At 42.6% G+C, this 12,522-nt stretch overlaps 1 protein-coding gene across 1 annotated transcript in view; it reads left to right on the forward strand.

The window, feature by feature from the left end:
* LOC132869034 (uncharacterized) overlaps window positions 1–10,042 on the forward strand; it is a gene marked incomplete at its 5' end in the record, with an annotated part of 38,650 nt that extends 28,608 nt beyond the window's left edge. Inside the window, one exon of the mRNA XM_060902392.1 lies at window positions 9,599–10,042. Within this exon, the coding sequence (XP_060758375.1) occupies window positions 9,599–10,042 (444 nt within the window). The remainder of the gene's footprint in view (window positions 1–9,598) is intronic.
* Between the last annotated feature and the right edge of the window lie 2,480 nt (window positions 10,043–12,522).

Raw genomic sequence — 12,522 nt, forward strand, 5'->3', positions numbered from 1 at the left:
TGTGTTTTCACCCCTGCCCGACTGCACCCACCTCATAGAACACCACATTCAGACACCTCCGAGGGTGATAGTGCACAGCCGCCCTTACCGCCTGCCTGAACACAAAAAAAAAGGTGGTCCGGGATGAAATTGAAGCCATGCTTGTAAATGGGCATAATCGAGGAGTCCCACAGTGCCTGGAGCAGCCCAGTGGTCCTGGTCCCTAAGACTGATGGGTTGGTCCGGTTCTGTGTGGACTATAGGAAAGTCAATGCGGTGTCTAAATTTGACGCGTACCCAATGCCTCGCATTGATGAGTTGCTCGATCGATTAGGTGCTGCTCATTTTTATTCAACACTGGATTTAATGAAGGGATATTGGCAGATCCCCTTGACTCCTTTGTCCTGAGAGAAAATGGCCTTTTCCACATCGTTTGGCTTACACCAATTCGTCACACTTCCTTTTGGGCTGTTTAGGGCGCCCGCTACATTCCAGTGGCTTATGGACAGGGTCCTCTGCCCCCCACACCACCTACACAGTCACGTATCTGGATGACATTATCATCTACAGCAATGACTGGACACGGCACCTTGAACACCTTAGGACCGTCCTAAAGTCGCTGAGGCGGGCGGGTCTCACAGCCAACCCAAAGAAATGTGTGATTGGGCAGGTAGAAGTATGGTATCTGGGTGTCCACTTAGGCCATGGGCAGGTGCATCCCCAAATTAATAAGACAGCAGTGATTGCAGCCTGCCCGAGGCCTAAGACCAAAAAGGGGTTGAGACAGTTCCTGGGGCCGGCTGGCTACTATAGGAGGTTCATACCCAATTATTCAGATGTCACCAGCCTGCTGACGGATCTCACTAAAAAGGGAGCACCAGATCCGGTCCAGTGGATGGAGCAATGCCAACAGGCTTTCTCTAGGGTAAAGGCTACACTGTGTGGGGGGCCACTGTTACACTCCCCTGACTTTTCTCTCCCCTTTATTTTAGAGACAGACACGTTGGACAGAGGGCTTGGGGCTGTTCTGTCCCAGAAGGTGGAGGGGGAGGAGCTCCCCATGCTGTACATTAGCCGAAAGCTGTCGATGCAGGAGGGCAGGTACAGCACGATCGAAAAAGAGTGCCTAGCCATCAAGTGGGCGGTCTTCGCCCTCTAGTACTACCTGCTGGGGCGCACTTTCACCCTCTGTTCGGACCACACGCCCCTCCAGTGGCTCCACCGCATGAAGGATGCCAACGCACGGATCACCCATTGGTATCTTGCACTCCAGCCATTTAAATTCGAGGTGGTCCACAGGCCAGGGGCGCAGATGTTGGTGGCGGACTTCCTCTCCTGTCAAGGGTGGGGGAGTCGGCTTCAGGCCGGACGGCTCCCCAACCTGAGTCGGGTGATGGGGGTATGTGACAGTGGAGGCGTGGCTGAGCATCGGTCTGTGAATGGAGGGCGGAGTCAGGGAATGTGAGTGGTCGTGTCACTACACCTGTTGTCAATTAACATGTGTTTGTGTCTCCTTCAGTGACCGTGCCTGATAAAAGGAGAGTGAGAAGGGGAGATTGGCGCTGAGGGCTCGTTAACAGCCTATGTGTGTGCGTGCATGCATGTGAGAGAGTAAGAGTTTCTTGAGCCCTATGCTGAAAAGCTATAAAATAAAGAACCCACTTCAATGCAGCCGCCTGCCATGCTTCTGTGCTCCACCCACACCAGGGTCTCGCTACACTAATATAACACTGGAACTGCTATGCAAATTTAGATTTTACAGTTAAAATGTGTAGTGACAAATTTACATGTCTCTTTAAGTGTATGATTTTGAATAGGTTTTGGTGAAAAGCAGCACCTTCTCACTAACACATGTCGACATTTCATAGCACTTCAGTATCCATGAGTGTTTTAAGGTACATGCATTTACTTTCCAGTGCCATGCCTTTGGATTGGCATAACACTGAAATCCTTTTTGAAGAGAAACAGAGGGAGGCTTATTTCTTCTCCAGCTAATTATAGCCTGAAGCTAAAAGACAGCTCTGGCAATGCTTTTCCTGACCCAGTTAGGAGTTTCAGCTATGAAGGGAAAGGCAATTGGACTGCATTTGATGTTGTAATTTTAAGTTGATGTAACAAAGCTATTTTCAGAATAGAATGAGACAAAACAATTATCTCTTGTAGTGTACACAATGGAAAATAGAATATGGCTTCATCCTCTCATCACAGGTGAATGAAATCTCTCCAGAGCATCTGCTGCCTGAAGCAGGGAGATAGCTACAAACTGTTGTGTATAACTTATTAGAAATGTTATTCTTTCACATGCCTCTATCTAGCCATCCTTCATGAACAACACATTTCTCTAGTTTCATCTTCGGTCCATTGAATAACTCATGAAAACAAGTTGGCTGGAGAGATTATGGAGACCAACTATGGTCCAGCTGAAATTTAACGCCAACCCACACTATTGATGTTTTACAGAAGATGCAATCCCAATGCACACCCCTACTTTGAACCATACTCAGGCTCCCTCAATTACAGTGTCTTGCAAAAGTATTCATCCCCCTTGGCATTTGTCCTGTTTTGTTGCATTACAAGCTGGAATTAAAATGAATTTTTGGAGGGTTAGCACCATTTGATTTACACAACATGCCTACAACTTTAAAGGTGAAAATTGTTGTTTTATTGTGACACAAACAATAATTAAGATGAAAAAACAGAAATCTGGAGTGTGCATAGGTATTCACCCCCTTTCGTATGAAACCCCTAAATAAGAGCTGGTCCAACCAATTAACTTCATAAGTCACATAATTCGTTGATTAAGATCCACCTGTGTGCAATCAAAGTGTCACATGATCTGTCACATGATGTCTGTATAAATCAACCTGTTCTGGAAGGACCCTGACTCTGCAACATGACTAAGCAAGTAACATGAAAACCAAGGCGCACTCCAAACATGTCTGAGACAAAGTTGTGAAGAAGTATAGATCAGTTCTAAAAATAAATATCCCAAACTTTGAATATCCCATGGAGCACCATTAAATCCATTATAGTAAAATGGAAAGAATATGGCACCACTACAAACCTGACAAGAGAAGGCCGCCCACCAAAACTCACAGACCAGGCAAGGGGGGCATTAATCAGAGATGCAACAAAAATACCAAAGATAACACTGAAGGAGCTGCAAAGATCCACAGTGGAGATGGGAGTATCTGTCCATAGGACCACTTTAAGCCATACACGCCACAGATTGGGGCTTTATGGAAGAGTGACCAGGAAAAGGTTATTGCTTAAAGGAAAACTCTGGAGTGAAATGCTTTTTAGGTCTATTTTCGCATTATTGGGAGTGCATACGTTGGGTTGCTATCACAATCACGTCAATCAGATGTGTTTTGAGAAAATTAGTTTTTTGTGATTTGAACCGGAAAGCGCTAACACGGCAGTGGCTGGGGCATGTCTTTTTGCCGATACAAAACGCTAGTTTTAAAACCATTGCAAAGCTCAAAACAACATGACAGTTCTGTGGAAGTGAGTTTAGGGTTCCTACAAGCAAAACGAGTTGTCCCTGGCTCTGCATGTGCATGGATAGAGTGTGTTAGAAGAGTAAATAAAAATCCAGCGACCTTACCTGAAGTCGGTCTTCCTCAGACGCCACCTTGAGTGGACAGTCCGTAAAAGTCGAGTGCCAAGTGCAGAGCCCATCCTGCTGGAAATGCACCATGGGCTCTGCACTCAGCACTCGACTTTAACGGATTTTTATTTACTTTTCTAACACACTCTATCCATGCACATGCAGAGCCAGGGACAATTTGTTTTGCTTGTAGGAACCCTAAACTCACTTCCACAGAACTGTCATGTTGTTTTGAGCTTTGCAATGGTTTTAAAACTAGAGTTTTGTATCGGCAAAAAGACATGCCCCAGCCACTGCCGTGTTAGCACTTTCCGGTTGAAATCACAAAAAACTAATTTTCTCAAAACACATCCGATTGACATGATTGTGATAACAACCCAATGTATGCACTCCCAATAATGCGAAAATAGACCTAAAAAGCATTTCACTCTGGAGTTTTCCTTTAAGAAAACATGTTTGGAGTTTGCTCAACAGCATGTGACAGACTCCCCAAACACATGGAAGAAGATTCTCTGGTCAGATGAGACTAAAATGGATCTTTTTGGCCATCATGGGAAATGCCATGTGTGGTGCAAACCCAACACCCTGAGAACACCATTCCTACAGTGAAGCATGGCGGTGGCAACATCATGCTGTGGGGATATTTTTCATCTGCAGGGACAAGAAAGCTGGCCAGGACTGAAAAAAAGATGGATGGCACTAAATACAGGGCAATTCTGGAGAAAAACCTGTTTGAGTCAGCCAGAAGTTTGAGACTAGGATGAAGGTTTACATTCCAGCAGGACAATGACCCTAAACATACTGCTAAAGCTACATTGGAGTGGTTTAAAGGGAAACATTTGAATGTCTTACAATGGCCTAATCAAAGCCCAGACCTCAATCCAACTGAGACTCTGTGGCATAACTGGAAGATTGCTGACCCATCTAACTTGAAGGAGTTGGAGCCTTGAGGAATAGGGGAAAAATCCCAGTGTCTAGATGTGCTAAGGTAATAGAGACATACCCCAAGAGACTTGCAGCTGTAACAGTAGTAAAAGGTGGCTCTACAAAGTATTGACTTTGGGGGGTGAATACCTATGCACACTCCAGAGTTCTGTTTTTTCATCTTAATTATTGTTTGTGTCACAATAAAACAACAATTTATTAATTAATTATAAATATTAATTAATAATCAATAAAGAAGCAATTTATTCAAATTAATTCATAGTTTAATATAATGCTAAATGTTGCATCAATTTACAACCCTGATTCCAAAAAAGTTGGGACAAAGTACAAATTGTAAATAAAAACGGAATGCAATAATTTACAAATCTCAAAAACTGATATTGTATTCACAATAGAACATAGACAACATATCAAATGTCGAAAGTGAGACATTTTGAAATTTCATGCCAAATATTGGCTCATTTGAAATTTCATGACAGCAACACATCTCAAAAAAGTTGGGACAGGGGCAATAAGAGGCTGGAAAAGTTAAAGGTACAAAAAAGGAACAGCTGGAGGACCAAATTGCAACTCATTAGGTCAATTGGCAATAGGTCATTAACATGACTGGGTATAAAAAGAGCATCTTGGAGTGGCAGCGGCTCTCAGAAGTAAAGATGGGAAGAGGATCACCAATCCCCATAATTCTGCGCTGAGAAATAGTGGAGCAATATCAGAAAGGAGTTTGAAAGTGTAAAATTGCAAAGAGTTTGAACATATCATCATCTACAGTGCATAATATCATCAAAAGATTCAGAGAATCTGGAAGAATCTCTGTGCATAAGGGTGAAGGCTGGAAAACCATACTTGGTGCCCATGATCTTCGGGCCCTTAGACAGCACTGCATCACATACAGGCATGCTTCTGTATTGGAGATCACAAAATGGGCTCAGGAATATTTCCAGAGAACATTATCTGTGAACACCATTCACCGTGCCATCCACCGTTGCCAGCTAAAACTCTATAGTTCAAAGAAGAAGCCGTATCTAAACATAATCCAGAAGCGCAGAAGTCTTCTCTGGGCCAAGGCTCATTTAAAATGGACTGTGGCAAAGTGGAAAACTGTTCTGTGGTCAGACAAATCAAAATTTGAAGTTCTTTATGGAAATCAGGGACGCCGTGTCATTCGGACTAAAGAGGAGAAGGATGACCCAAGTTGTTATCAGCGCTCAGTTCAGAAGCCTGCATCTCTGATGGTATGGGGTTGCATTAGTGCGTGTGGCATGGGCAGCTTACACATCTGGAAAGACACCATCAATGCTGAAAGGTATATCCAGGTTCTAGAGCAACATATGCTCCCATCCAGACTACGTCTCTTTCAGGGAAGACCTTGCATTTTCCAACATGACAATGCCAAACCACATACTGCATCAATTACAGCATTATGGCTGCGTAGAAGAAGGGTCCGGGTACTGAACTGGCCAGCCTGCAGTCCAGATCTTTCACCCATAGAAAACATTTGGCGCATCATAAAAGGGAAGATACGACAAAAAAAGACCTAAGACAGTTGAGCAACTAGAATCCTACTTTAGACAAGAATGGGTTAACATTCCTATCCCTAAACTTGAGCAACTTGTCTCCTCAGTCCCCAGATGTTTACAGACTGTTGTAAAGAGAAAAGGGGATGTCTCACAGTGGTAAACATGGCCTTGTCCCAACTTTTTTGAGATGTGTTATTGTCATGACATTTAAAATCACCTAATTTTTCTCTTTAAATGATACATTTTCTCAGTTTAAACATTATATATGTCATCTATGTTCTATTCTGAATAAAATACGGAATTTTGAAACTTCCACATCATTGCATTCCATTTTTATTTACAATTTGTACTTTGTCCCAACTTTTTTGGAATCGGGGTTGTACTATCAAACACTTCATTTCTGCACTTTCCACAACAGGATGTTAATGCATGAAAAGCATCTATGGGCACATGAGTGGGCTGGGAGGCTCAATCTTATCTGGAAAAAAAAAGGAATTTCATAATTTTCTACTGATTAGGCACTATAAGCCTCAGGAGGCCATATCCTTCTGTTCTGCAGCTAATTTATGGAACACATGAGCATAATTTTAATCAATCATTTCAGCTTGAAGCTGTCTCTCCAATAGTTTCTGGCAGAAGGGGCTGTTTAACAAGCTGAAAGCATCCAAAATATCTTACCTATAATAATACAATTGCATTTGCACATGCACAATTTGCTCTGCTGAAACCAGACTGGTCACCCTCTTCCAATAAAAGATAGTAAACAAGTCATTTTTTCACCAGATCCAACTATATTAGGAAATAAACTAGGAAAGCAATCTTCTTATATAAGGCCGTTTACCTACTAAACTCCAGTCTGCACCAAGCCTCCTCTTCCCCCCCAACCCTGGGTCTAACCCCCACACCTACTGGTCTACCTCCTCGGCACCTATTGCAGTTTAAATCTATTATATGCACTTTACATTCCATTCCAGGCATTTAGCAGACACTCTTTTTCAGAATGACATACAACATACCCGGAGCAGCCCAGGGAGCAGCTGGGGGTAAGGTGCCTTGCTCAAGGACCATTCCTGCTGGTCCAGGGAATCGAACCAGCGACCTTTTGGTCCCAAAGCTGCTTCTCTAACCATTATATATGGCTTATAAGACTCTTATATTATTTATTATTACTTCTGGACATTCTGTTGCATGGTGTGGCAAGGGGGTGTGGTCGAGTGTCAGCTGTAGGCGATGAAGAGTCAGGTAGAACCATCAGGTAATACATCATGAGCTTCACCTGTGTTTGATTGGTAATGTATTTGATTGGTAATGTATTTATGTGTGTCTTTCGTGTTCTTTCAGGAGAAGCCAGTAACCAGAGAGAAAGAGAGAGCGCTATCCAGTGTTGTGCGTGCGTGCATGTGTGTATACGTATAGCAGAGTGAAGTCACGAAAAAGTGAAATTAAAGAAAAAATAAACCTCAAGTTGTCAAGCCTGTCTCCCATCTCCTCATTTCCCAAGAACCTTAGATTGCTACATACGGTCACTGTCATTGTCATGTATTATCGCTTTTGAGTATTGTACTGTCTCTGCTATGTGGCCACTGTTTGTCTATCATGTATTGTCCAATATGTCATGTCTGTTTGTCCTTTTAGTATGCCTGACTCAGGAATTTACCCTCAAGGATATATATATACGGGCAAGATGGTCGCATAGTAGGAGCTCTCCCATAGACCCACCAAAGTTACCCTTAAATTCGCTATTTTAGTGCGTTTCATCGTTGTACAGTTACTGATAAAGTAACTTTGACCAGTTATAGACTGTTTAAATTCGGGATTTAGTGTATAATGGAGACGAGAACATCCAAACAAAATCCTACTACACCGGCGGCTAGTAAGCTAACAGCAATGTCTGGAGCTAGCAAGGGAGACGGTGAAAGTGTGTTAGCTTCCATGCAGCAGTCACTGGAGAAAGCTATGAAAGAAATGGGAAGAGTTGGGAAACTTCTGATGACCCTTCAAGCTGAAATATCTGATATAAAAGAAACCAACGTCGGGTTTCGTACAGATATGGACAGTGTTATGCAGCGACTTAACGAAGCAAAGAGCCGCATCTCTCAACTTGAGGACGAGAATGTTCAGTTACGCCAAGAAGTAAGTAAGAACTCTAATGCCGCTTTTCCACTACAAACGCGGCTGAGCCGTGCCGTGCTGAGTCGAGCTGAGTCGAGCTGAGCGGGGCTGTTGGAGTTGCATTTCGACTACAACCGCGCTGAACTGTGCTGGCTGGAAGTGGGTAGACACATTGGGTGGAGTTAGCGAAAGTGGGTGGACGTCACGTGATGTCGTTAAGCAGCGCAAACAGTGACATCAGTGACAGTGGCGGAACAAGTCAGAGCCGGGCCGGGGGCGGGGCAAATGACCGGGCCCTTTATTAAAGCTTATCATAACATCATTTTAGGCTACAAAATGTCCGCAACTGCGGTGTTTACCAATTTCAACACTACCGGGTGCAACTATGTTATTTAGTACATCAAGTCCTTCAAACGAACATGTAACTCAGAAACAAAAAACATTAGGATACTGTACATGGCTCATAATAAAACATCAATAGCCTATACTGCGCACATTATTTGAAGGGCATACGAATGAGCGCTCAGAGGTTGCAACGGTGACAGGAAGAGTCAGAAATAAAAGGAGGGCGGTGCAAACCTCACTGAATGCACTGTGTTTACCAATTTCAACACTACGGGGTACAACTATGTTATTTTGTACATTAAGTCCTTCAAACGAACATGTAACTCAGAAACAAAAAAACAGGTGACATACTGTACATGGCTCATAATAAAACATCAATAGCCTACTGTGCGCATTATTTGAAGGGCATACGACGAGCCTTGCGCTCCGCGAACTCGTCCACGATGTCACTGATTCAGTGAGCTTTTAAGCGGGAGTCTCACGACCCGAATAGTAAACAATAAACATGGAGGACATGGAGTCGTTAGTGTTGCTGGTCTTGGTGCTGTGGCTTGTTGTCACCGACAACGCCAACAGATACTGGCAAGAGCGTATAGATGAGGCGAGGCGCATAAGGCTTCAGAAATTCTCGTAATTCGTAATTATTCTCCTTCCGGGTTTGCGGTGTTTACAGATCCCAGCGTGCTCGCGGGGCGTGTGTGGGCATGTGAGGACACTCCTCCTCACCAATCAGTGCACAGGGGAGTGTCTGCTCACGCCCCCAGCCTCACTCGGCACGGCTTGGCTCGCTTCAGCCCCACTCCAAAACGGTACGAGTTTTAGGGGCTAAGCAGGGCTGAAACGAGCTGAGTCGTGCTGGTTTTTGGTAGTCGAAACGCGAGCCGTGTCAGGCTGAAGTGAGCTGAAGCGAGCTGAAGTGAGCTGAAAAAGGGTAGTGGAAAAGGGCCATAAAAAGTGCGAGGAATTGCGTTATGCTGTGGAAGATGCAGCCAATCGAGACAAACGCCAAAATCTACGACTTATTGGTTTGAAAGAAAAGCTGGAAGGTAACAGGCTGTCCGAATGTGTGAGAACTATTATTTCTGAGGCTCTGGGGATTGAATTGGACAGATCCCAGCTGCAACGAGTGCACCGAGCCCCGACTACGTTCGAGGACGCCGAAGATCTCCCACCAAGACCAATAATCATTCGCTTTTTGAGTTACTTGGAGAGGGAGAGAGTGTTGATGGCTGCAACACAGAAATATAAAAATAAGGAGGGCGTAACCTGGAAAGGCTGTAAGTTGTCCTTTTCCCCTGACATGACAAAGGAAACGGCGGCGAAGAGGAGAAAGTTTAAGGATGTTAAAAGTCGGCTACACACAATGGACGTGCGGTTTACGCTGGGCTTTCCAGCGGAGCTGCGCTTTACTTGGCGAGGGAAAAGAATGAAGTTCACGGACGACAAAAAGGCGATGGACTTTCTTGACAGCCAGATGGAACAACAGAGTGCAGAGGAGAGGTCTCCTGTTCGTGAGTCAGCAGATGAATAACTTCGAAATTTCGACAACACCGTAAGGACAGTGTTCTATACTCTTTGCGCTCTCGTCGCTGGGTATTTAAAAGCATTAAAGACTGTTGAGTGTGAGTAGTACCCGATATTGGACAATTGAGATGTCTATTTCTATTGTATATCATTGTATTGGTTTGAAAATGTGTTCTTAGTAGGCAAATTACTGGTGACAAGGTCAATATCAAAGGGATGTATTTAAAGTGTCAACGATGTTATAAATGATGGTTTTGGAGGGTGAGGGGAGGGGATTAATGATGACCATCTTAGCGTGCCTGATGGGCCTGTTTTGTGGGGGGTATCTCAAGTTAGAGAAAGGGGAAGGAAAGGGTGGTCTGGGGTTTATATTTTATGTTCCCTGTTTTGAAGGGTTTTTGAAAGAATGTTTGTTTTTGTTTGTTTGTTTGTTTGTGTGGATCGGCAGCTGGGCAGCACTCCCTCTTTTTTCATTTTTTGGTTTATATTTTTTATGGCACATGCAGCTTACATACACCTCAATAAAGCCTATTGTGGCAAGTTTATTTGTTTGTTTGTTTGTGTGGATCGGCAGCTGGGCAGCACTCCCTCTTTTTTCATTTTTTGGTTTATATTTTTTATGGCACATGCAGCCTACATACACCTCAATAAAGCCTATTGTGGCAAGTTTATTTGTTAAATAAGAATATTAATGAATAACTGTGTTAGGATAGTATCTTGGAACGTGAACGGGTTATATAACCCCATAAAAAGAAAGAAGTGTTTATCATACCTGAAGTCACAGCAGGCTCATATAGCCTTTATTCAGGAGACGCATATGATTGAGTCAGAGGCGGTTAAATTGAAGAGAGATTGGGTGGGCCAAATATTCCATAGCTCATATAGTAGTAAAAAACATGGAGTTGCTATTTTGATACATAAAAATTTAAATTTTATTGTTATAAAACAACAAAAGGATGATGAGGGGAGGGTTATATACTTACAAGCTAAAATTAATGGGGTACAGGTTACTCTATGTAATATATATGCTCCAAATGAAGAAAATCCAGGTTTCTTTCATAAAATTAATAAATTAATGGGTAATGATGGTGGGGGGCCTATAATAGTAGGTGGGGATTTCAACCAAGTTTTGGATGGAGTTTTGGATAAAACTACCTTCTCTAATATTGTTCCAAAAGACAGAATGGCTATTGGGTTACTGATGGAGGATATGGGTCTGACAGATATATGGAGGCTTGTTAATCCCAGGGATAAAGAATATACATTTTATTCTCATAAACATAAATCACAGTCCAGGATAGATTATTTTTTAATTAGCAAAGAACTTGTGAATAATGTCACATATTGCTCAATAGGATCAATAGTACTGACTGACCATGCAGCAGTACATTTGGGAGTATTGATTGGATTAGAGGGCAATAGAGGAGGTAGGTGGAGATTGAATGTTTCTGTGTTTCAGGACCTAGTGTTCTGTAGCCAGCTTGAAAAGGATATTAGTACTTTTTTCTTGGAAAATATAGGCTCAACAGATGGAATAGGTACAGTGTGGGAAGCTTCTAAAGCTTATATTAGGGGAAAGATTATAGCTCAGTGTAGTGCAAAGAAAAGAGAGCAAATAAGAAGACTTAAAGAATTAGAAATTCAACTTAAAGATTTAGAGAAGAAACTGGCTGAGAAACATAATGATGTACTGCTAAAGGAAATTTGTGACCTTAAATTTCAAATAAATGATATTTACAATAGAAAGGCAGAATATGCTTTATTCAAGCTTAAAACTACTTACTATGAAAGTGGAGAAAAAGCTGGTAAGTTGTTAGCTAGACAGTTGCGGCAAAAAGAAGCAAGTTATGTTACAACCCCGATTCCAAAAAAGTTGGGACAAAGTACAAATTGTAAATAAAAACGGAATGAAATGATGTGGAAGTTTCAAAATTCCATATTTTATTCAGAATAGAACATAGATGACATATCAAATGTTTAAACTGAGAAAATGTATAATTTAAAGAGAAAAATTAGGTGATTTTAAATTTCATGACAACAACATGTCTCAAAGTTGGGACAAGGCCATGTTTACCACTGTGAGACATCCCCTTTTCTCTTTACAACAGTCTGTAAACGTCTGGGGACTGAGGAGATAAGTTGCTCAAGTTTAGGGATTGGAATGTTAACCCATTCTTGTCTAATGTAGGATTCTAGTTGCTCAACTGTCTTAGGTCTTTTTTGTCGTATCTTCCGTTTTATGATGCGCCAAATGTTTTCTATGGGTGAAAGATCTGGACTGCAGGCTGGCCAGTTCAGTACCCGGACCCTTCTTCTACGCAGCCATGATGCTGAAATTGATGCAGTATGTGGTTTGGCATTGTCATGTTGGAAAATGCAAGGTCTTCCCTGAAAGAGACGTCATCTGGATGGGAGCATATGTTGCTCTAGAACCTGGATATACCTTTCAGCATTGATGGTGTCTTTCCAGATGTGTAAGCTGCCCAT

The sequence above is a fragment of the Neoarius graeffei genome, chromosome 20, assembly GCF_027579695.1.
Source record: "Neoarius graeffei isolate fNeoGra1 chromosome 20, fNeoGra1.pri, whole genome shotgun sequence".
Taxonomy (NCBI): domain Eukaryota; kingdom Metazoa; phylum Chordata; class Actinopteri; order Siluriformes; family Ariidae; genus Neoarius; species Neoarius graeffei.